The sequence below is a fragment of the Chrysemys picta genome, chromosome 5 (assembly GCF_011386835.1).
Source record: "Chrysemys picta bellii isolate R12L10 chromosome 5, ASM1138683v2, whole genome shotgun sequence".
NCBI classification, from domain to species: domain Eukaryota; kingdom Metazoa; phylum Chordata; order Testudines; family Emydidae; genus Chrysemys; species Chrysemys picta.
Genome location: NC_088795.1, coordinates 14,284,744 through 14,311,209, shown reverse-complemented (window position 1 = coordinate 14,311,209; position 26,466 = coordinate 14,284,744). Strand labels below are relative to the sequence as shown.

General features: G+C 39.1%; 1 protein-coding gene across 1 annotated transcript in view; it reads left to right on the top strand.

Moving 5' to 3' along the window:
- The first annotated feature begins 11 nt into the window (after nt 1-11).
- MOB1B (MOB kinase activator 1B) overlaps nt 12-26,466 on the top strand; it is a 72,089-nt gene continuing 45,634 nt past the window's right edge. Inside the window, exon 1 of the mRNA XM_042856338.2 lies at nt 12-169. Within this exon, the coding sequence (XP_042712272.1) occupies nt 156-169 (14 nt within the window). The 5' untranslated portion in view covers nt 12-155. The remainder of the gene's footprint in view (nt 170-26,466) is intronic.

The window sequence follows — 26,466 nt, the reverse complement described above, 5'->3', positions numbered from 1 at the left end:
TGGCTGCGGGGATCCCGGCCCCGCACGGCGGAGGGAGGCCCCGGCTCTCCGCGCCCCGCCCCGCGCTCTCCCCCGCCCCCCTGCGCCGGCCGCTGCCGTTGGGAGCCGAGAGCGGAGCCACTCGCTGGTCCCGCGCCGCCGCCGCCGCCTGCGCCATGAGCTTCTTGTTGTGAGTAGCGCCGGGCTCGTGCTGCCCCCGCCAGCTCCCCGCCCCCCCCCCCCCGCCGGGCCTTGGGTCGGGGTCCCCCCGCACCCCGTCTCTGCTTCTTTGCCCTGGAGCCCCCCCCCCCCCCATCTTCCTTCCTTCTTCCCTGTCTCCCATGCAGCCAGCCAGGGCTTGTGTACAGCGCGGTACCCGGCCCCGGGCTGCTGCCTTGGGCTTAGGAAGCCGCTCAGAGGCTCCCTAGTGGTTCCTCACAGCCACCATGAGCGGGTCCCTCTCGCAGCATAGGCGCTCTGCTCACCCCCTTCGCCCGGCTCTTGGCTCCCCGGCTCTCCCCCGGCGCCCCACAGCCGTGCCCGGCTGAAGAGAGCGGCGCTCTCCCTGCCAGGGCTGCCCTCGATTCAAGTAGGCACAGCACGATCGCCCCTGCCACCAGCCCACACGGCTTATTTCTCTGGTTTTGGCTAAGGCCAGCAGTGAGTACAGCCGTTGCTGTAGAGAAATGGACATCTTGGACAATAACCCTGAGAAATCCCCATCCTCCTTTCTATACTGGCCCCGAACCAGCCATGCAAGTGTTGGTGTAACATGGTGTTCTATTCTTCCTGTTACATGTATCTTAACATCAACCCTAGGGTTTGGGGCAATGGGAAGGAATGGTTCTTGTGAGTCCTGTTTTTTTTTTGTTTTGTTTAACTTTTTCTTTTTAAAGGGTAGATTTCTAAAATTAGAAGGTCATGATTACACAGGACTGGGACCACCAGACAGCCTTGTAAATATCTCTCGGGCATGCAGAGGGCACAGTTTGTTTTCATAGAGGGAAACATGTTGGCATATTTCGTTCCTCGAGCCTGTAAATAATAAAATAAAATAAAAAAAACGAAAAGGGAGGGAGAGGTTTAAAGGGAAAAAAATACAGGAAATAAATCACTGCACTCCGTTAATATAGAGAAGTGAGACTTTCTCAAATGTTACTGTGCAAAGACTATTCTGAATTTGCTCAACTGGTAATATTTGGTACGGAAATAGGCCAATGTTCGTAAAAAAAAAAAAAAAAAAATTTGTAGAGGGGGAAAAAAAATCTGTAGAGGGAAACACTATGAAGGTACTAAGTTAGACTTTTTCTTTTCAAACTAAATAAAAATATGTGCAGCAAAAACCTTTTACCATGAGGTATTTTGGCTGATGTGTTAATGTAGTCTATTCAGCCTTATAAAACATTATAAATTAAAAGTTAATTAAGGATTCAGATACTCCTTGTGCAGATTACTACCTTTCATCTGCTATAAACATAGCAAGCCAAGTAGGTAAGAAGGTGCTGACTGGATAGATAATAATGAGAAGGCAATTGTTTACTGCAAGGATACAAAGATCCTATAGGAATTAGTGACAAATCAGATACATGTAATACTTATGTTCTTGCTATTCAGCTTCATAGACTAGAGTGGAACTGAATGATCCTTGTTTCTCCCCTTGGGAGTGGAAAGAAGGTACTTAAGACAATTAATGTAAACCAGTTCAGTGACCTATTAACTAAACTGAGATGCACTCCAAAGAAGGAGGAGGGGGTGGAATTACACAGCTGAAAAAGATACCATTTAATAGTTAAACTCCATTTAGGCCCCAATTTACAAAACCTACTGGTGCTTAAAATTAAGCACATACATAAGTCTTTGCTGGACCAGTGGCATGGTATCTGAAAGTTGGTGAAGGCTTATATTGATAACTGTTAGATGCCATATGGTTGGCCTAATTCTAAAAAGCATGGGAGGAGATACTTTCCTCTTGGGAACTGGAGTAGTAGTGACTCTCTCATCATGGAGAGACACTATTCTCTCTCTAATTAAGATTGATACTAGCTTCCTTTTATAAATCTAGTCATTACATTGATTAAGTTTGCCAACACCAACCCAATTCACCTGAAATTGCAGATGCAGTATCTTAGTCCAGGCTAGAATTGGTAGATATCTACCAGCTGAATGACCAAGCTTGCTAGTCAGAGGTAGATACAAAAGATTATTGGGTGGCTGGCGCACTGTCCTGGTTAGAAGCTTAGCTGTGTCCCTCCTCCACCATCCCAAGCTGCTGGGAATGAGGGAGGGTAACACCAGAATGCTGTCCTTGGATACTGGTGTGTGTTGTGGGGGGCGTTGATTTCATAATCCATGGCCCCTGGCTAATTGGTGTCAGTAAAATATGAAGCTCTACCTTCTTTGGCTGCTGAAAGAGAAAGATAAACTTCTGTCTCTTCTCCTTTTCCAGAGCCTCCTGGCTTCTGGAATGGGGTGAAACAGGTCTCTGCTACTCTACCATTTCCTCCTAGCCTCCATTGGTCATGGTCAACTTCCTGTACGAATAACTTCAGTGCCTGTTTCTGTTGCTGCTCAGCAAAGCTAGGAACAGCAGCAAAGGTACTGGAGCTGTCTGCAGACTCAGGAGGACAGCACTGCATTTGCTTATAATTGAAAGAGTTTCTTTCAAATCTTAAGGTCTAGAAACGTAAATGTTTTTTTAAAGTTTAAATAGAGCAGAAATTTATGCCTGTTCTCTTCCCCACCTTTCAGCTTCCTATTGGCAAGTAGATATTTCAAGCATTTTAGATATTTCAAGCATTCTCCTAAAAAAGGTTAATGTTATGTCTCCTAAATTCTTCTCTCCCTCCCCCCCCCCTCCCCGGAATTATCTTTTATTATCCTGGTTACACCCATCAAAAACAAAATCTTATATAACACATGAATGTGTTTACATATTCAATATCTCACTCACTTTTTAGGCTACAAAATAAACACACTTTTTTAGACATAGCTTCAGGAGAAGGCTTAATTGCTGCTGTAGGTAACAGTGTTTTTCCCTCCTTCCCCCCCCCCCTTTTCTCCAGTCCAATCATACAGTGCTCTCTTTTTATTTTCCAACTGGTTACACATTTTTATATTTATCTGGTGCAGTTTTATTATGAAGGTTTTATAAAGATGCTTCTGTTAGGTGTACCATATGGTGATGTACCAATCCTCTATACAAGTGCAGGTTATATCTTCAGTAAATGCTGTAATTCTCCAATTTGCCACTGAAGAACAAGATAAAATCCCACGTTCTCTTTGTCAACTGGGTTTCCAAAAAACACAGCAGTCATGCTGGGTACTGAGCGCCTCCTGTAATGTGAGGAATATTCTCAATTTCCATTTATCAGACCCATGATTATTCCATTATTTTGATAGGGTCAGTGAGTGGTCAGCATGGAGTGAATTTGGCTCACTCTTATCTAGCTATGTAGGAAGAATTCAACATGACATTTTCAACTGGAAAATAGCATTTCTTTTAAAATAAAAGTGTACCTACTATTACCAAAAATAATATCTAATGTTATCATTGAGAGAAGTTAATGAATTTAAAAAATGTTTTATTTACTGCTTGTATTTGACAGCAGTGTTGCATGTTGTCACTTTCACTGTTTTCTCTGTATAATCAGTATTTCCAGGGTTGAAAAGATCCTTGTAGGGGAACAAAAAAAGAGATACAGAATATACTCTTTAACAGGTCGTGCTATCAAAAGCAGGGTAAAAAATAAAAAAGTTTGACAGATTCCTTTCAAAAAGAAATTACAGCAGAGTTTCAGAAATCATAGTCTGCATCTCCAAGGAAGAAATTAAAGATAGTTCTGTAGGCGTACCATCTGGCAACTTGCTACTGCTATCCTGAATTACTAAAACTGCCCTAGCAAAGAAGCTACATCAAAAATGATTTTTAATAAAAATCCCTGTCATAATTCAGGATCCTAAAGTATTTATCTAACAGTTGTGTACCCTTAAGATTATGTAACCCCCCATCCGTCAGGCCAATATACAGTTTCATATTTTTTATTAAAATGAGCAGTCAGAATTGACAAGTGCAGATTTCCGGTGAAAAAGAGCTGTAGGAAACAATTTCTGGGAGTTAAGAGGGATAAGCTTATATTTGTTGGGATGTATGCATTATTTATTGGTAACATGTATGTGAGCAATCTCCCAATAAACATCAGTGTGAATGTGGCCTGTAAACAAAGGGAAAAAATGTGCTTCTGACGATATCGTTTTTTGTTTCTTCATGATGTATAGATAAGACCCGACTTCTTTGTTTTTAAATCTACTAAATTCAGGCTTCCTTTATACATATGGAGGCCAAAAAGGGAATGTGTCTCTACTCTTCTCCCACCTTCCTTCCTTCACTACTTCTTGCAGGTCCGCTTCAAAATCAGAACTATAAAAATCATAAACACATTTCATAGCAGATACATTGCAGAATACATATACTTTAGACTGATAAGTACTGTCTTTTGTGCCTCCTCTAGCCCACTCAGTGGTCTTGAAGAACTGTCTGGCTATTCTCTACTTTTCTCAGCTTTGCCAGAAGTCAAGCCAGTCTATTGTTCTGCTCCCTACAATAATCTCTCTCTCTCTTTCCTCCTCCCGCTCTAGTGTCCTGGCTGCTGCAATAGGAGGTTGCGGGGGAGTTTCCACTACTTTATCTGTCCCTAACCTATATTGTTGGGGGATCCTTCCCAGTGATGCTTCTTGTAAGATTCTTAAGGTTCTGCAGAATGAAACTGACCTGATTCTGGTCAGTTTCATTGATGCTCATTGGGTTCCCAATAACAGTTGTGAAAACCCACCATCTGTTCAGTTTACACTCTGCTACAGTTTGGGAGACCTCAGAGCTACAGTACTGTAAAGGCATTGGAACACACTGTTTGCAGATTCTGAAGGACACCCATATTGATGACATTCTGTTTGTGTTTGGAAGGTTTTCTTTGCAACTATAAGGGGCTAGAAACTTCCTTTTTTTAAAAACTGAAACTCATGAGAGTTTAGATTTTGCTGAAGCTAATGAAACTTAGCTGGGAAAGCATCCTACTCACCATATGCAAGGGAATTTTCCAAGCCCTGGTGGCAGCAGTGCCAGGTCTCAAGTAAACCTTACTTACTGTGAAATTAAAGTGTCACGACTCATAGACTTTAAGGTCAGAAAGGACCATTATGATCTTCTAGTCTGACCTCCTGCACAACGCAGGCCACAGAATCTCACCCACCCACTCCTGTAATAAACTCCTGACCTATGTCTGAGCTATTGAAGTCCTCAACTTGTGGTTTAAAGACTTCAAGGTGCAGAGAATCCTCCAGCAAGTGACCCGTGCCCCACGCTGCAGAGGAAGGCAAAAAAAAAAAAAAAGGGCCTCTGCCAATCTGCCCTGGAGGAAAGTTCCTTCCTGACCCCAAATATGGCGATCAGCTAAACCCTGAGCATGTGGGCAAGACTCACCAGCCAGACACCCAGGAAAGAATTCTCTGTAGTAACTGAGATCCCACCCCATCTAACATCCCATCACAGGCCATTGGGCATATTTACCGCTAATAGTCAAAGATCAATTAATTGCCCAAATTAGGCGATCCCATTATACCATCCCCTCAGTAAACTTATCAAGCTTAGTCTTGAAGCCAGATATGTCTTTTGCCTCCACTGCTCCCCTTGGAAGACTATTCCAGAACTTCAGTCCTCGGATGGTTAGAAACCTTTGTCTAATTTCAAGTCTAAACTTCCTGATGGCCAGTTTATATCCATTTGTTCTTGTGTACACATTGGTACTGAGCTTAAATAATTCCAGCTGGTTCCATATGCCACAGCCTCATCCAAAGAGTCCTGATAATAATCCCTCTTGAGGCTATGGTATATGGAACCAGTTTGTGACACTTAATTTCACAGTAAGGATTTTTAGTAATTATAAAGATGATTGGATTATGGGTTTTACCAAAAATCTGTTTAACATTATTTAAACAAAGTATTTTCAAATGCTGTAGCTAAAGTACTCAGCACTTCTGAGTACTTCTGTTCAGCTCCTATTTTCAAAGGGTCAGGGTCCAAGGATTTGCTCCCATGCTGGCAGCTCCGGTCTTTCACTTTGTATCCCTTTGTGATCCCTTCTTTGAAAGCTGTCGGAAACCCTAATGCTGAACACAGTACTAAAACCTAAATGAAAACCCCCATTTTCCTAGTTGCCCCATATTTAATATAATTTATTTTGCAATTATCAGACTGTCTTGACAATGTCTCTTAAAATGCTTGTTGCTTTATTTTTCCCTTTTATAATCCCTTGGGAACTCAGAAAAGTTCTAGAAAACTTTTCTTCAGTATTACACATACACTGCCTTATCATAGGGTTGCTCCCAAGCCCTGGGCCACTGGGACAGACTTTCTCCTTCATCAGTGCCACTACCCCACCCCATTCATTGAACCAAAATAAAAACTGAAATACCTCCTGATGCGGGGAACCCCATATGCTCTTACAAAGAACTGTAGGGTCTTTTTTCCCCCCAAATAGATTTGTGTCTACCATGCTTGAGCTCTTGCTCCTTCTCCCTCAGATTATTATTGGTGGGCTGTGGAGCCAAAGCTGTGTGGTATGCTCATTTGAGCTCCCAGGTCCCAGCTACAAGATGAAATAGTACTACCCTGGGAGTGGTAGAATGATGGGGATAACTTTAAAGCTCCATGATATTAGTGATGTTGCAATGAATTTTAAAGTCCAGAGATCACAACTGAAAAACTTCTGCACATAAAATTTAATGTTCTGAGATACATAAATGAAGGACTGAATGGATGCTGCTGTTGGGCTTTGTTATTTATTTATGCCAATTGGTAAAGAAGCATTAGTTTATAAAACAAACAAGAAGACATTGACAAAGAAATGAATAGTTCATTGTGGAGATTTCTTACATGTTCACCACCACAATTTTAACTACTGCATCTTAATTGCTTCCTAAGTGTGTGCTTTTATGCCAAAATTGTTTCATACTTCTAATTTCCCCTTGATGTTTATTTTTCTGAGCCTATACTACTAGCTATTATAGTTGTAAAATGAAAATAAGAACACAACCCTGACCACTTTCAAAGGCAAGATTTCTGTGTGCAACATTGGTTATTTTGATCCTATAATAATATTTCTTTTGAAAGTACATCCTAAGCGTTTTTGATAAGACTGTACTGAGTCCTTTAACTGAGAACTGTACCATTCTACAGGAGATTGTGGTAACAAGATACCAGAGGTACATTTTTTTTGTCCCCTATTTGCAAAGGGACAAAGATGGGTATTGGAAGTGATTGTATATTAACTGTTGTTGCAAATGTTACTTTTTTAAAACTTCATAAACATGGTGATATTCTGGTACATTGACACAAATCGGATATGTTCATGAAACTGCTTGCCTATATTAGCAAATCTTGACAATTCCATTATGTGTTTAGACCTCTACTTATCCTCCCTTGGCACTAGACTATTGTTGTTTCCATTAGTACTTAACTTGCAGCCTCAGTGCTCAACTTTACGCTAAAGAAAATAAGTAAATGAAACTTAACTAGGAAAATAAAACCTCTCTTGATTTTATTTTAAAAAGGAAAAACTAGAAGGCTATTTTTAATTAATTTAGTCTATCTTAGCTCTGCAGTAGTATACAATAGGAAATACTGTGGTACTGGAGATATTAAGAGGACATTTTACCGGCAAATAAAATAAACTGCAACATATGCCTTGGCATGTCTTATTGCTTAATTAACCAAAATGTTCCGACTAAATCTGGGGAACAGTGAGCTTGCTGAAAAAATTAGATGTAACTGTATGAGAAACTTTACTGTCAGAGGATTAGAGCAAGGAAGGTCATCAGTCATATTGACTCAGTTGTTGCAGAATCCCTTTCTGGCAATGAGTGAATATTCCTTTGTCACATCCTACAGACCATCTTTTATTTTCTTCCCATTACATTTAAATTGAGTGGGATTGCATGAATCTAGTGTTTAGCTTTGCCTTCTCATGGTTTTTTTTACATAGCCATCTAGAAGCATCTTGTAGAATCATCGTTTGGCTTGACATTGCTTGCTCTGTACCTGGTTTTGCTTTTGTGGCAATAACACATAACTGGCAAGAGTTGCTCTAGATCAATGGTTCTTAACCTGGGGTGCACGCACTCCCTGGGGGTGCGAGATGCCCTTTCTGGGGGTAGGAGACATGCCAGGATTTTTTAGAAGGTAAATCATCGAAACCTATGTATTTATTAACATTATACATTTTTTAAAGATTACTGTAATATACAAATTTTATCATTCTATAGTTATGATATATCTAGGTTTAAAGAACTGACCTACTTAAACAATTTTTGATAAGGGGTGTGAGAACATATTTTGAGAACCAAAGGGGTTCTCAAAAGGTTAAGAACCCCTACTCTAGATCATCTGTTTCATGACACTGCTAGCACCATTGAAGGAGAACTACTGGAATGCATTTGTATCATCATGCTGAGTATTATCCTCTGGGGAACAGCAGAGACTGAGCTATCAAAAGGTAGCTGAAAAAAATCTAAAAACTCCTTTGAAAGTATGGATGAGAGTTCTTTTGTTCCTTCTTACTTTTCTCACTGACTCCGGTGGGAGCTCTTCCTGAGTAAACCCTTTGTATGACTCATCTTTTCATGAAGAAATACATGGAAGGTTAAAAATGAGATTACTCCTATAGAGAGATACTCTGAAGTATTATAGTAACATGCAGTGGTTCTGACTGAATTTTCTCAAACAGTGTGTGTCCAGCCATTTTGAGTATGGACCAGTTTAAATATAACTGATTACAAGATGGATCTTCTATTCACTTCACTTCTCTACAGGAGGTGCTTTTCATATGACCTGCTTTTTCATTAATAGAGTCCAATGCCAAAAGGGAACATTGTGATCATTTAGTCTGACCTCCTGTATAAACAGACCATGGAACTTCCCCCAAAATAATTCCTAGAGCACATCTTCTAAAAAACATTCAGTCTTGATTTAAAAATTGTCAGTGATGGAGAATCCACCATGACCCTTGATAAGTTGTTCCAATGATTAATTACTGTCAGTTAAAAATTTATCCCTTATTTCCGATCTGAATTTGTCTAGCTTCAGCTTCCAGTAATTGGCTCATGTTATACCCTTCTCTGCTAGATTGACGAGCCCATTTTTCAGCATAACTGTCTTACTGCATTCACTTTCCCAGGGCTGGCCCAGCAGCACTCCCATGTTGACACATCAGGTGCATCCAGAACACATTAAGGTCTATGCAGGGACTCTGGAAGTGGGAACAGAAGTGTGGTAGAAGGGAAGAAGAGCTAGAGGGTGAGGATCTAGAGACACCTGGTGGATGCTTCAAGCCCCACTTCAGAGAAAATTCACCTTACTTCTCTCCTCTCCACCCCCTTTAGATTTTTTTTCTGAACTCCCCACTCTGTCTACAAAGTAGCACTGCAGTCTCCTAGTACTACAGAGCTGCTGTTAGTTTTGCTGGAGGGGCAGGAGTAGCTCCTGTTGCTAAGGTGTTCAGAACATCATCCTGATACTAGTGCATCATTCTGTTCTTGTGAATATGATCATTAACTTACTGATTAGAATTCTCCTAAATTGTTAGCAGTCTCACTGTTCCACTCTCACATATTACATCATTTCTACCAGAAATTATATTTTAAATGACTGGAAGCATTGCTTCCAGTAGTGGGTTGAGTCTCCAATTCTATAGCTCTCAACTTTGTTACACATTTCTGTAGTGCTCTGTTAAATTGGTGGCTTTTCTTTCCATCTAAATGTGTGAATTGACTCAGCAGTTCCTCATTTTTTCATTGTACAAAATCATTGTCTCAAATGCACAAAGACAAAAACCCCATTCTTTTGTAATTAATGAATGTAAAAGTATTTTTTTCTCCCTGAGACTGTGTCTAAATGTTTATAAGCAGTGAATTTTTTGTGATTCAGAAGTGAATGGCTTCCATTCTCTTCTCCCATTCCCTCTCCACTTGCCTGCAGGAAAAAATATGGACATTAAGAGCCTTTTGGTCTATTAAGCCTTGACCTTAAATACATTGACTTATATCACTTCAATATAACTTCAAATATCTAGAAGGTTATAGGCATTCTTCCCTTCCCCCACAAAAAAAATCTCGTTTCCTCTTGAAGTATTTCTGGTTCCAAATTTCCGTCTGTCTTTTGTGTGAAGACATTTCTGCCTCACTTGTTTACCCTCTGTTTAGTCTCTCTCTCCCCCTTTACTACAGTCCACAGCTGCCATTTAGCATCAGTCCATTTATATACTTACTGTGATCCTACCTGTCTTGGTTCTCTTTACTCTAAGCCAGAGGTTCCCAAAGTGGGCGATACCGCCCCCTGGGGGGTGCTGGAACGATCCAGGGGGGCAGTAGTAGCCTCGGGTGCAATTGGGGGGCGTTGAATAAAAATAAGGGGGCGGTGGAAGCATAAAGAAAGAAGAGAATATAAGAAAATTTTGAAAAACCGTTCGTACATGTTTCATCTGTTGTGTAACATAGAGTTAAAGTTGTAGTGATTACTTTATTTTCCAAATAAATTCACAAATTATAACCAATCAGGTGTCAAGTCCGCCAACAGCTCTTAACAAGCAAGTGTTGGCAGGCGAGCATGTCGCGCATTGTCGGGAAGTCCAGCATGCATCGGCAGGAATATGTGCGTGTAATGACTTGTTTACAATACGATACTATAAATAGGCGACATGTATGAAATCTAATTTAGATTGTTTCTGAATTGTGTAAAAAGCAGTTAACAATCGTGCAGTAAGTATTTAAAATTTTTTATTCATATTCGATACCTTCGATCTTTACGGATTACGGATCACATACAAAGCAAATTGTATTATTGTTGTTTCAATAAAACAGCAATTTACACCTGAGTATTTTTATACATTTTCTTACATATCTACCGTACGTTTCTGTGTCTCTAGTGCTTACTAATAATAAAATCGTAGCAGGCTTGTGTCGGTACAGTACTATTTGAAGTGTACAGTCAATATATTTGTCATATTTTTATTACAATATTAATGAAAACGGGAATGAAATAGTAAAAAAAACTGTTAACTATTAACATTTATTTCTATCTATCGAATCATCTGTGTTAATTGATAAATAAGGCGTGTGTTAATAAGGAACAATTATTTAAATAAGGGCAAACTAAATTAAAACTATTAACTGATTTTTAATTGCATATTGATTATTTTTTAAATTAATTATTTCTTGATAAATTTAGTTTGATATTTGACAATTTAATATCAAATACATAAATCTAATGCTGAGCAAAGAACAAAACCCAGTTTATTAGATTCATTAGTATTTTAGTTTGGTTGTCTTTTGCTGTCTTACGCAAAAGCCACTGTATACCTGCTGTCGTGGGCGATAATCTAATAACACATCTTTCTTTACTATATTGTAGGACGTAGGTAGAAATATAGATACATGAAAGAACGCAAATTTGTCACTGCATCTTTCTGTTTGTTCGCTTAAAGAAGGTAGATTTCCAGGGGGGCGCTGAGTAATTTTTTTTCTGAAAAGGGGGCGGTAGGCCAAATAAGTTTGGGAACCTCTGCTCTAAGCAGTATAGCTTCGTCCCCTCTCTCTGAGTTATTTTGGTTGCCCTTCATTGCACCTTTTTGAATATGGCAATATCCCTACAGGGATCATTATCTGTGTCCTGGGGATACAGTCCTATTAAATCTAGGAATTTGCCACTTTCAATGGCAAAGTTGACTAAATTACAGATACACTTTCAAAATCCCTGAACTTCTTGTCCTTATTAAAAGTCTAATTGTTCTGTTTACGACAGGGAGAGACAATGATTCTTAAATAGTTAGGTAACTAGCTGCAGTAGAGACATGCTGTTGCTAAAAGTTAAGCGGGATTCCTTTTGAAGGAAGAGGATTTGGGCCCAAAGCACATTCTGTTGGGCTTCCTTTGTTAAATTTAATACAAATAACCCACATTTGGTCTGACTACTTCTGATTATAGTTAGACTTCTACCAACTTGCACTCTTCAGCTCTTGTTTTACTTCAAAGCCTCATTTATAGTCTTCCATTGTCAAATGCAGTGGTAATATTTTTAGGGTTTCAGAACTTTCCATTCAAGACCAATAAATGAAATTGGTAGTTAGTACGCTTGTATCCTTTCTCAGCACATTTTATGGCTACACAAAGATCTTATTTAAACTTAAAAAACATAAACTTTCAAATTCATCTGATTCCAAACATGAATTTAAAGTAACTTCTGGTGCACTTCCTGTCCTTGATTCTGCTGGCTTATATTTTATGGTTTTACAATCATTTTCCTATATATTTTTTTAAATGTTATTCTTTCCTCTGTTGCATTGTGTGTGTCAAGCAAGGGAATCTGAATAAGTAAACAGGAAAAACAGGAAACTGACCATGTACAAAAAGTGCTGTCAAAAGCACAAAGTAAAACAGAAAAAAGAGAAATAGATATATTTTTCTTAGTCTCTTTTCTGTTGTCTTGTGAGTTGTAATGATAGTAGGTAACACTTGTTCAGACATCTGTATTTTCGTTTTTACTATATGATACTTCTTTGCAGGAGTCAAGCAATTTTAGCTGACATTAGTTATATCATGATATGAAATCTGGTACATGTTGCATTAAATATTGAGGATTATGTAATGAAGCTTTGGTGGTGGTGTAGTATATTATAGTATAGATTTTGTAGAATCTCTGATAGGTGATTCATGATCACCTCCTATCCCTTAAGTCTTTCTGTTGTGGTTTGATTTCGGGCTAGTCTACCCTAGAAGCGCTATACCCATGCAGTTGCACCGCTGTAGCGCATCTGGTGAAGACACTTTATGCCGACGGGAAAGCTCTCTCCCGTTGGCATAATAAAACCACCTCCATGAGAGTTGGTAGCTATGTCAGCAGGAGAAGCTCTCCCGCAAACATAGTGCTGTCTACACCGGTGCTTAGGTGCAACTTGCATCGCTCAGGAGGGTGTCTTATTCACGCCCCCTGAGTGACATAAGCTATATTGTCGTAAGTGGTAGTGTGTACAATTTATCTTGCCCTTAATCTCTTGCCTCTGAGTATTTTAGTCTTTATTTTATTTCCTTAAGTGAACACAATGTACCATTAATCAACTCAGAAGTGTAATCTAAGGCCTGGTCTACTCCTAATAATTAGTTTGACCTAGCTACATTTCTCAGGGCTGTGAAAAATGTCATGCCCTATGCAATGTAGTTAGGTCGACCTAACCTTCTATTGTAGAAACAGCTAGGTTGACAGAAGAATTTGTCCATTGACCTACCTACCATCTTTCGGAGAGATGGATTTACTACATTGACAGAAAAAAACTTTCCAGCAATGTAGGATGTAGCTACACTACAGAGCTACAGAGGCATAGCTGTGCTGCTGTAGTGTAGACATACCTAAGTGTGTACCTTCAGGTTTCTACATGATGTTTGCACTACTTTTTCTGGTTTTCATGTTTGTATCATCAGCCAGTTTTATTTATCTTATAGAAAGAGGTAGAATTACAAACATGTATTTTAATAGTGTGACCCTTTGTGAAATGCATCTCTTTTTTGCAAATCTCTTAACTATTTCTTATTGATATCTTAAAAATAAATAAATAAACAAAGCTTTGAACCCTGTTTCTAAACTATCTAGATAGCGTGGTAACAAAAGAAACTCTGCCCCTGCAGGTCAACCGTTTGTGTGTCCGGTTGGATTTGCCTTAGCTATTCACAGAGTGTTTTTCAAAAAAGTACTGATCAGTTACAGCTGTTTTTTGTGCACTAACAATATCAAATCGGTTCCTTAAATTCAGTTTTGTTTGTTTCTAATTTGCTCTTTAATTCGTTAACTTCAAGAATTTGTGTACAGTTTGAGTTCTGAAAATCCATGATTCCTACCTTCCATTATGTTGTGTCTAAATAGATTTGAAGGATGTTAATATCACAAATAAATTATTTAGGCTGCAAAGGAATATAACTAGAAATAATGAAGTGACATTAAGAATAGTTTGGCTTGAAATTTCTTATCGATGAGATCTGTATAATTATAGAATAGTATCTCAATGGAAGAGGTAGAAGCCTGTTGTATGAAACATTTTCACCTTGACTGGATAACGAATAGGGGGCGGGGGAAGTATTGTAGTGAACACTACAGCACTGAGAAGTCAAAAATGGGAAAGTCTTGTTAATCATCTAGCCTAGACCTATATGAGTCTGTAAATGACATACAAATGTTATTCCTTTTTTAATGTTTCTCATATCTATTGTGTAGTTGCAGTCAGACTTGGTATCAAAAGTGGGCTTGATGTGTTTTTTAATTTCTTTTGGAATCTACATAACTTTATCATCAGTAATGGTGATTTATAATCTTCATAGATTCATAGATTCTAGGACTGGAAGGGACCTCGAGAGGTCATCGAGTCCAGTCCCCTGCCTGCATGGCATGTCTGATCTCTTGTGGACACTGGGCATGTGTGTTGTCCTGTCTGTCTTATTTGTACCCATTTGTCCTTCATCCCATGGCCCCACCACATTACTACCTTCTTTGAAACACTCCATTGTCTCACTCTTACCATTGCATTAAGTGCAGGTTCCTCATCCTCTCAGATACCTACATGTCTGTGCACATGCTTGTATCTCTCCATCTTCCTGATTGCCTGTCCCTTGTCACTTCACCTATGCTACTCTTGTATGGAATGCCTTTCCAACCGTTTGCCACGTGTCCTCCCTCTCTACACTTGAATCTCTTCAGAACTAACTTCTTCTGCAAGAATTTTCTGTGTCAAGACTTCTGAAAGCCTACTGACATTATAATCCCACAAGCAGTCTAGACCTTCTTTCTACACTTTTTCTGTTCTGTGTGTTTAACCTGTATGTGACAAATCTAACAGAACTGCTGTCTAATATTTAGACTTTATAATCTGCAGAGCAGAGACTGTGTTTTCTTCCATGTTCTGTACAGTACTGAGCATGTTGTTGGCATTTGTTAACATTATAAAAATACTGTTCTGTTGCAGGGCTCTACTTTTACTGACAACTAATCTTAGTCTGCCATTGCATAAATTGCATGGTGCATGGCCTTAGTTTTCATTCTTGTTGCAGGATGCACTTGGAATCTTTCTCAGTGGCATATGGACCTTTTCTGATGGCCTGATATTTACAACTGTATTGTGCTCTGCTTCTGTAAAGGGGAATGTACTTTACATTCAAGTACGGTAGAAATATTAAAGTATTCCAATTTCTTTTTTAAGGCCAGATTTTATGTTTAGGGAAAGATGGGCTTCACAGAAATCTGAATGATTTATTGCTTAACCTTTCTTGGCTGATTTGTTTAGCATATTCAGACATTACTGAGTGATTCCCAGAGTCCTCTGCCATGTTTGCATGCCCAGATGCTTGTGGTAGAAAAACTTGACTGCGTTTAAACTTTTAATTTTTGGAACCTTTTCAGTGAAAGGAGGGAGGAACCTTGTTCTGAATATTTTAATACCTACAGGTTGTCAAGGAAGCAAATATCGTCCAACTCTTTCCCTCTAAGTAATTTTGAAAATAAAACTGGGTGAAAATTTAACTCTTGTTTTGAATTTGCCCTATGACTTTTTTAAAAGCAAGTTAATGCTAGTGTAAAGAAATAAGGACGTATGCAAACATAGTAAGTGGAAAAAGTAATACTAGGGAGAAAGTAGTCCTGTTAATTAATTATAAGTAAAATTAAGTTAGTGACTCAGTTAAAATGTTGAACCCCTTCTTTACATCTGTTGTAGAAAAATATCAAAGTTTTAACAGTAGACTAGGAAGGCCAACTCTGTTCATATATTTAAAAATAAAAAAGTTACTATCAATTTTAGAATAGGTAAATGAATACTTGAAAAAATGAGCCTACACAAGTGGTCCAACGTATCTTATACATCCTAGGATATTAAGGAAATTGTCCAACAAATTTATTGGACTACTGACAATTCTATTTGAAAAATCATGGACATCTTCAAGAAAGCAAAGTATTGATTTTTAAAAATTGTTTTCAAATAAGCAAAGACTGATCCTGGCAGTTTAACTTCTTGCAAGTCTAATTTCACTTGGTATTTTTACTCATTTTACTACAGATAGAAAAGTCACTGGACATCTAAAGAGTAGTGAAATCATGAACAACAAGAAACATGGAGTTTGTAATTAAGAAATTATGCCAGACAAACTTGATTTGCTTTTTATAATACCCTTGGTGGAAGGGAATGCAATAGATATATTTAGACTCTAGAAGGAATTTGGAACTGTCTCACAGATTTAATTGAAAAATTAATTTAAACGGTCTTTGAAAAAGTTATTCCAGGTCATTTTTAAAACTGTCTGAAAGTCCATAAAGAAAAAGTAATGACAAACAACAATTCATTGAGTTGGGGCAAGAGGTGTCTAGTGAGCTAGTGAAGGTCAGTGGTAGGAGTGGTCTTACTTAACACTTTCAAGTGTTCTCCCTCTTCCAGAGCATACATGAATTTCATCAACATGCTTGTAGATTGGGAGGAATTGCACACATCACTAAGTATAGAGAAGTAATAAAAAGGGACTTAGAAGTAAGTGTGCTAGATAAAATTGAATTAGAAAGATGTGTAGTAAAATTTCCTGAATAGCTTCTTGTGAGGGACTTTGTCAAAGACTTCTTTAAAGGCCAAATAAACTGTTAATTGGTTCTCCCATATTTGCTATTTCTTCACCTGTAATAATGCATTCAGTGGTGGACACTGTTACCAGAAAGATATTGTCAAACTGAAGGGAATTCAGAGAAGAGGCTAGAAATATTGACTTATGAGGAAAGTATAAAAGAGCAAAATACCTATAGCCTGGAAAACAACTACAGGGATGTAGGAAATATTGCATCCTTTATATGTGTGTAGACTTAAACATCAAAGATGCTTAGAGACTCCGTGTGATATATAAGGGTATTACTAAGAGTAAGAGCCTACAGCTAAGAGAGAAACTTCCTGACAATGAGATTTATTTAACTGTGGAATAACACAACTAGAGAAACTGTGGAAGCCTCATCACTTGGAACTTCTCAGTTTGGCTCAGACTGGCCAAAATCCTAGGAAATTTACTGTAAGGAACAATCCTGTATTAGCAGGGAGATGGACTAGGTGACAGGTTTCTTCTGTTTCTAACTACTCTGAATCTATACGGTATTATTCACTTTCTAGTGTGAAGTAATAGAGGTACCGTAAGAAATTTGTTTCCTGAAACCAGTGAAAAGTATTTCCCCCCCCCTTGCTCTGGATGCTTTTTAGAGATTAAACTTGTACTTCTGCAACCAGTTGTTTGATTCCACCTAGAGCACTTGCTGCTCAACACAGAGCAACAGACACTGAATATTTGAACTGTTGTCTTATTTTTCTCTTCTTCCCTTCCTTCAGAATACAGGGAAATACAGTAAGTTTGTTTTATCTATATGTGACATTTTGAATTGTAGATCAGTTTGTTTTGGGTGAGAAGGGCAGCATAAACCCTACCTTCTGTACCTGCAAGAGCCAAAGTCTGTGGGAAGCTTGAATTGCTTTGGCTGCTAGAGCAGTTTCAGGGGCCCCTTGCCCTCTTCCTGACATGGCACCCAGCCAACTCTTTGACTTCTTGGTCCATTGTAGTTCTTCAGTGTGTGTTGTGCCAAAAGGAAACTTCATCTCCACATTGTGATTGATTTATCTCCTGTCTCTCTTTTTAATCGGTGAAAACAGGAGCACCAGGAAGCAATTGACTAAGTGCTCTGCTGCTACAATATTTGCTGTGTAGAGACCTGCACTGTTTAAAGGCTTTACTCACTGCTGACTGCTGCTGTTGAAGGCTGCTTGTGGCCCACAGGCTGCCCCTTGGCTGTTAGGCTTTGTATAGTTTGTGTTAATTAATGAACAGGCTATTGCTGGTTTCCTTTTAAAGCTGTAGCATAGTCTGTTGCTATCAAGTAATAAATGAAAGTCTATGAAATTGAATAGCCACTTGTTTCATCTTAATGTATAATGATGAAATATATGGTACCTTTTAAAAATAGCCATAATAACCATTCAATCAGTAATGTTGTAGTCTTCTTGTAGGGGAGGCCATGAGGAAAAAGCTGTGGAAGAATCTAAGGGAGATAAATAAGTAACATGGCCATTTTTTCCATTTCTCCCGCCGCACCCCCTCCTTTCATTTCTGCTTGTCTGGGTGATCTAAGTAAGACTGTAGCCTTTTTCATTGTGACCTGCTTTTTGCCTTTTTGATCTCAGCTCTTCCCTGTTGAATCATCCTGTCAGCTTCACTTTCTCTTCACTCCCCCTTCTTCAGTGCTGCTGTTTGTGCTACTGTGGGGAAAACTTTATAAAGTTAAGCCACTTTTACAACCAGTAGGCTCTTCCGGGAGTCAGTTCAGCTGTGTTTTACAGTGTGTGGAACTTGGTACAGTAGTATCCAGTGATTCCAGCTCTGCCTTGCATTGCTCTCTGAAGGTTCCCCAGAGGTCAAAAGTACATGAAATGATCACATGTAAAAACATGGGTGCATTTATTTCAGGGTGTGAGCATATCCAACCTTTGCCTATTTCCTGGTTTAGAAGCCACACTTTGTTTGCATTGCACTATGGAGAAATGCTGCAGCAAACCCTATAAATTCCTGTTGATACCACAACTCTGTCTAGGTACTTGTGATCTCCCATCACCATAGTAACTGTGAACATCACAAATGTTGACGACAATATTTTGAGAAGTAAGGTAAGTGTAATCTTCCTTTTGCAGGTTAGAAAACAGGTACAGAGACTAAGGCTACATCTACACTACAACCTAGGGGTCTGAATCTCCTGCTCGTGTACACATGTTCACGCTAGCTCTCCGTGAGCAAGCACAAACATAAATAGCAGTGTAGCCATGGTAGCAGCTTTAGCTGTGTCAAGTACATACTTCGTCAAGTTTGTACTTGGCATGGCTCAGCCATGTCTCTGTTGCCGCTGCTAGCACGGCTGCACTGCTGTTTATACTTGGGCTAGCCTATTGAAAGTGTACATGTGTATGTGTCCTTGAGCAAGGGAAATCACATCCCTAGCTTGTAGTGTAGATATAGCCGAAGTGACTTGCTGCATAGGAAGCATATGGCCAAGCCAGGCGTTGAACCTTGATCTCCTAAATCCTAGTATAGTTCCTTAACCACAAAGCCATCCTTCTGCCCTCGTTTAAGATAAGGTGTTCAGTAACCCAATATTAAAGACAACACCTGCTCCTTCTTTCTTTCTAACACAGGCATGTTCTTTCTGACATTTGTATGTTCATTACATTTCTGCTAGGTGAATTCTAGACTTGGGGTTTGCTTTAAAGCAAAGCCAAAGTCTAGAATTCACCTAGCAGAAATTTAAGAAGCCACTTCCCTAACAAATAACATCTGTTACTTTGCCAGTGTTGCCAACCCCAAGTGTTAAAAAAAATCATAATTGGCTTAAAAATTATAAATGCGGGGTGCTTTTTATTTGCCTCAACATTTTTGAGGCTTTAGAGTTGACATATTCACGTTTTTCTTAGCAATCATGATGGCTAACTTCTTTCATTGAAATTTGAGGTTTTCAGAATCACGTGACTTGGAGGAGTTGGGGCTTTAAGAGAAACATCAGAAGACTTGCAATAAAATTGCAAGCGTTGGCAGCATTTTTGCTCACTTCTAAGTGTACGTAGGAGTTGAACAGGCTGGAACTGGGAAGTAGGAGTTGCTAAATATACACACACACACTCTGAGTATCCTGACCAGCCTTTTTTCACGTTGCGTACTGTAACATTCCTCCTTGACCTAGGTCTTGGGCACCAAGCCAGAAAGAAAGGTGTGGTCATGCATTGTCTTCAGTTTAAAGTGGTCAAGAGCAGGCGCTTGAACCAGGAAATGAAGCTCCCTTCCTGGCACAGTGGGGTCAAACAGCAGAATCTCCAGGAAGCATTTCAAATGAGGATTTGGAAAGCTGTCTTATTTTGAAGTGTGCAGGAGCTGTGAATGAAATACAGTGTGGTTGAGTATCGGGGGTAGCCGTGTTAGTCTGTATCCATAAAAACAACAAGGAGTTCGGTGGCACCTTAAAGACTAACAGATTTATTTGGGCATAAGCTTTTGTGGGTAAAAAACCTCACTTCTTCAGACGCATGGAGTGAAAGTTACAGATGCAGGCAGTGTGATTGAGTTTGTCTGAAAATGTTTGGAAGCCAAATCAGTATTTTCACTGTAGTATCACATAGTTATTCTTAAGGATTAGCCTGAAGGCTCATTGAATAACACTACTACAACAGGGTGGACCTATCTATGGGGAAAATCTTAATTCTTGTTGCGTGGGTTGCAAAATTTGACAAGTCCTAGGGAAATAGTTGGGAATGAGGAAGAGGTGCAAGCTGGTGCAAGTCTTCCGTAACCTCAACAACTGGTTGAAGCCTTGGTATACAGTAGGCGTGCACCTCGCATGAAAGGGTAAAAGGCATTCCTGAATGACGAGATTGTTGAAAACTCTGGTTGCTGCTGTCTCTAGGTAAGAATACTATGTTATTAGCCTTGAGGAGAGGAACAGCACATCTTCCGTCCCTCAAACAAGTTATTGTTTGAAGTCTAGAGCTCCGACATTTTACTTTAGGTACAATGGTTACATTTATACCATATATTAGCAGCTAAGGGAAATGGCAGCTTTTCAAGACATTTATCAAAGGGCTTGCAGTTGCCATTTTATTTTATGGCAGGTGAAACAATAAATAGCAACTAGACTGTATCCAGAGGTGTGTGTGTAATAGGAAGGATGCTGGATACCCGGGATTAAAAATTAATACCAGACTTTTGCCAGTTGCAGTTCAGAATAAAAAAGCATTTACCCTTGAATTACCTTAATCTAAAAACAACAAACCGTGGTGAATGGAAGGGATGTCTAGGTGAACTCGTTTGTAACTTGCATAGTATGGCATTCTGTTCATTTCCACAGATGTTCCCCTTCTCAAGCCCCTTCTCCAAAATATTGGGATGTGTTTTTGACAGCTTTATGTCATAAATCAAAAGTTTCCATTGGCTGTTTTTTCTTGGCATGTATCTTACATCTGTATGTCTCATCAGTTTAATGCCACTGCTTGATGGGAAACAGAAGGAAGTAAAACTGACACTTCGTACTGAGACTGGAAGCAGAATAAAATGGCCATGCATATGCGCTATTTTTTCTAAATAATTCAGGCGAGTAGTCAGAGAGTACAGTAGGGTATTAATTTGTCATCTTTGAAGACCTGGATTCAAATCCTAATTGGGTTACAGGTGAAAATGACTTGGGATTTTGCAACCTGGGTCCAAATGTATATTGCTATTCTGAAAACTACTGTACAGTTTGATGCAACTGGGAGTGTCCCTTCATTAGAAAGTCCAGGCCTAGAATAGCAAAGGGGCTATCCCAGAGTCTATTCTAGTGGTCAGAATATGGGAGTTCTGAGTTATTTTCCAGGCTTTGCTGCTTTAATCTGTGTGTGATATTGGCAGGGTCACTTACCCTCCCTGTGAAATGGGACTGATCTATACTTTCCTCATGGTGTGGTATAAAATTCTCGGCTTTTGGGGGAAATGTGCTGTGTTAGCAAGCAGCATTTATTAATATTGCTCAGGATGGAGATATAGTGGCAGATATCTGAGGAACCCCACATGTTGTCCGGGTAGGAAGGCTTTCCAAGTGAGAGCTATCAATTTATGCAGAATCTAAGCATTTACTACTCCCATCTCTCATTTTTTCATAATCACCACACAACATAGGATTTTCTGGCCCTGAGAGTTGCGGTGAAAACCTTCCAAACATGAACGGAGTGTAAACCAGTATTGTGCTAACTTCATGCATCTACAGACAAACACTTTTTAGTGCCTTAAAAAACAGAGGCTGGGTAGATTAGCACAGGCCCAACCTCTTCCCTGAGCAGCCTGGAAACTCTTAGGTTAGGAAGCAGGAATACAGAGAGAGAGAATACCTCTTCTGCAGTGTTGTCAAGACTTGCGATTTTGTCATGTCTTGCCATATTTGATGTTTTCCATCAAAACCCAGCACATAGAGAGAGGAGATTATGGAAGAATCCCATCTTTAATTTTTTTTAAATAAAGCATGTTTCTAGACTTCATGGTTGTAGAGAAAAGCTTGAAAATGTGATGTGTGTGTACCCTGAAGGCTCAAATAACAAACAGCAAATTAAGAGCCCAAAATATATTATATTTGTAAAATCTCATGAGGTTTTTGTAACCTGACTCATCCATTTTGAATGCTTGGGGTTGGCAATACTGCTTCCAGCAGCCAAAAGGGAAGGAGGATAGGCTTCAAATTAGTCAGACACTTCGTATTTAGAGAAAAGATGGAGCCTCTGGCTATCCTTTGTTCAGCCAATTTTCATGTCTTGCACATTGTTCATCTGGTCTGTGCATGTATTCAACCAGTCTTATCAATTCTTAATTTTCAAGGATGGTTTTTCAGCAAACTAATCACAAACGTTTTTTTTTAGAATGCTTTGGATTATATCGGGAACTTCTTTCCAACTCCAGACAGACCTTGCCCTTGAAACTGTGATAATTCAGAAACAAATGAAATAACAAAACTGCTGTTGCCTTTTGCACTATAAGCTCACTGAGTGGTCTGCTTCCCGCTGTCCAGTTTGTCTGTTTGGTAAAACTGTGGGCAGATTTTACACTGAATATTCATCTTGACATCTGAGACTTGTAGTAGACTGTCTTGATTGCCTTCAGTCAGTGCACTGACCCAGGACATTGGGAACAGACTGAGTGGCTGTTGAGCTGTTATAGTTTATAGTAGGGTGACCAGATAGAAAGTGTGAAAAATCAGGACGGGGGTGGGGGATAATAGGTACCGATATAAGAAAAATTCCCAAATATCAGGACTGTCCCTATAAAATGGGGACATCTGGTCACCCTAGTTTATAGTAATGTATGGCGGTGCTGCTTTGGGGGGTTGAATGGAAGAGACTTGTGCAAGGACTATGTCACGTTACTCATGTGGCTTTGTCCTCTCGAAATGTTAAATGCTGTATGGTCCTTTACGAGCACAGTGAGTCTAAGAAGGCCTTGAGACTCAGAGTGATGTCCAATTTCCAGAAACTCTAAATCCTTCCCACTTTGCTCTCTTTTCCCAGTCAGACCATAACAGAACTAGAGCCCTGCTTTTGGTCAGGAGCTACATACGGAAGTAAAAATAATACTAGCCTACAGAAAGATTTGGGGTTAAATGTTGCTTTTCTCACACTTGTTCCATTGAAATGAAATGTAGGGATCACTCCCATGATTTGTGGCTTAATTTTCTCTGTTATTTAAAAATAATAGTTTTACCTAAAAAAGGGGTTTGGTAGGAAAATTACAACATGTTACAATTTGTGCGTGTGTGTGTGTACGTGCCCCAATATTTAATGTATGTGGGTGGGTTGTTAGGTGTGCACAGCTGGCCCTGCCTGACTCCCAGTTGTCCCCCTAGTCTTTGCGGGGTGGGATTGTCCCCCCCCCCCACTCCCCAGAGTTGCCCCAGATTCTTAGAGGGGTGGGGGAGAGAGCTGATTCGCCTTCCCCTCTCTTGTGATTTTTGTTAAAGGCTGCCGCCTCTTCAGATGCTGATGTTCCCACTGGCCTCTTACCATTGTGCTGTAGGAATCTACCTGAACGGGGGCGGGGCTTCAGCATGCAGAGAGGAAGTGAAAGAAGATCAATTGCAGGACCCCTAAAATGCATTCAAAACTTTTAAAAATGTATATTCTATATTTTAGGTCACATTTTGCCACTTAACTTGGTGTTCCTTTTTAACAACTATTTATTTAGGAAGTTTTAGCGGTTTACAAATCACTTCCATGTAAATATCAGAAACAATAGCTTTGTTTAGAGAGAGATTGCGCATTAAGAAAATCAGATCTCTCTAGTTAACAAAGTAAACAGGGGTTCTCAAACTTGGGGTTGAGGTTATTATGTGGAGGTCGTGAGCTGTCAGCCTCTGCCTAGCCTCCAGCATTTATAATAGTGTTAAATATAAAAAAAAGTGTTTTTAATGTATAATGGGGAGTCACATTCAGAGGCTTGCTATGTGAAAGGGGTCACCAATATAAAAGCTTGAGAACCATATTAGAGTGAGCCTCTTTACGTCATGTTGTTTTTGTGTATTTTATCAAATTGAGTGAAACTACTCATTCTACTTGTATTGTCTTATTTAATGTTAATATTCAAGAAAATTGGACAGGGGTGCTGTGTTTTTGCAGACAGGCATACTTTGAATATTGAATAAATGGTGACCAAATGTCTAAGCATCTAATTGGCCTCTGTTTTGCTGGGTATGTAATGGATGTGTTATTTTTTCCATAAAACAACAGCCTCCCATAGTTTTTGGAACCATTTCTGTAGTTTTGGACTATTTCTCTTTCCAGTGAGAGGCTACTGCTAGTCCGGTGGCTACTAGCCAATCAGAGATTAATTCTTCATTTCTTTGAGAGTAATTCTTTCTGCTAGGCGGTTTGCCAGAGGATCTTTTAGTAACAGATATCCAACAATTTGTAATATTTCGTTATGAATTGCATTGTGATATTCTCTAATGACTAGACATGTCTACCATATATGCATAAAATCACCTCTATCACCACAGTATCTCCAACACTTATCGCTATTAACTCTCTCTATTTTTAATATTTTTAATGCCGTGAGGTGCCATTGAAACAGTATCTTTAAAGAAATTTTATTTGATCGTGCTACAGACTGAGGTTGCTGGTCTTCTTTTTCATATCAAAGCTCATTTCTCTGGGGTAATTTCTCTGTCCATAATCTTTTCCCACTGTGTTATATATGGACAATTCTTTTAGGAAAGTCGCCTCCAAAGATGGATATTAATTAGTTATACTTTTTTTGTTTCCTCATCAACTAGAAACCCCTATTAAAGTTTGTATTCTGTATGAAACAAGTTTTCTAGGAAGCTGAGAAAAATAATGCCTAACTTGAAGGTATTGGTACCATAGGAGAAGTGGGCCAGTTAAAGTTAGCTTGGATTTCTAAATAAATTAGAAAAGCTTCTTTGGTGAACAACTGGTCAACCATATGTGTTCCATGGCTCTCCCAATCTTTAAACTCTGTGGTTCCAGATTTGGATAGAAATCTGAATTATTTGCAATGGTTGTTACTGGGGAGAGAAAGTAATTTATCTCTAGTTCTATTCCAAACCCACAGAGTAACCTTTGCAAGAGATGTATATACATTTCTGGAGGTTGTGATCTTTTTAATAAATATTTATTTATTAATCTGTGGTAACCTAGCAATATTTACACTGCCACAATTTTTTGTTCAATGAAGAGTTAGTGTTTGACTAGATTAGCGCACCCACAGTCTATTATTGCTTTGAGTTGGTTGGTTTGGTACTACTATAATATTTGGAACAGCTTAGTCTATCCTGTTAATGTTCCTGATGTTCACTTTTATTAAAAGTTATTGGTAAGTAAACCCACACATCAAATATTATCTGTGTAACTTAAATACATCTGGCTTATTGGGAACCTAGTCATACTGAACATAGTTGAAGAACTTTTTATGACCCATTGTTGGGGACAGCATGTCAGAAACATGCAACTGAGGACTTTGTGGTAGCTAGCTCCATGGTGACTGCCATAAAGAGCAAGTGATTGCTGCTCCACCGTGTCCTTTTTTCTTTTTTAAAATTTGTCTCGAGATGCTGCATGATGGCTAACCAGAGGAATGGATGATTTGTAAAGTTAGGCAATTGTTCTAACTTCTTGCATTGATTTGCTACATCCAGATTAAAATGGCCGGATGGAACAGATTTAATTTAGCATGTAGGAGCACAGCTAAAAAAATTAAGATTTCTGTCTTTGTGAACAGAATAAAGTGGCTTATAATGAACTAAATGGAAGCTGAAAACACCTGGCTCACTTACCTTTTCTCTTCAGAGTAGAAATGTTGTGACACATCAGTGCTATGAATAAAAATGTTTAAGTTCAATTCCTAAGTATAGATTTGAGCATGTAAAGTTTTTATTTCCTGCTGTCCCTCAAATATACCTTCATTGCCATGGAGACAACACATCCAAATGCCAAACCTATTGATTTCTTTTTTTAAAGATATTAAAATATTTACCCCATGCTGATATGTTAGTTATTGGGCGATGGCATATTGGAACATAACCAAGCCTAACATAAGTTGTTTTGGTGCCACTGGAAATAAATGACATTACTGTCACAGCTAACCACCATGGCAGATGAAATCTCCATCTCTTTTGCAACAGGTAGAAAGAGGTAGACTCTGTCTAGATTAGTAAAATAGATGGAGTTTTAAAACATGTTAGCTAGCCCATTACGATTAACGTGTTTTTGAACGCCACTTAGCAGCTCATGTAGAAAGGGTTTAACGCTAGGGTTAAAAACACATTAAGTAAAGCATGTTGGCTAGTATGTGTTAAAACATCACTTATTTACC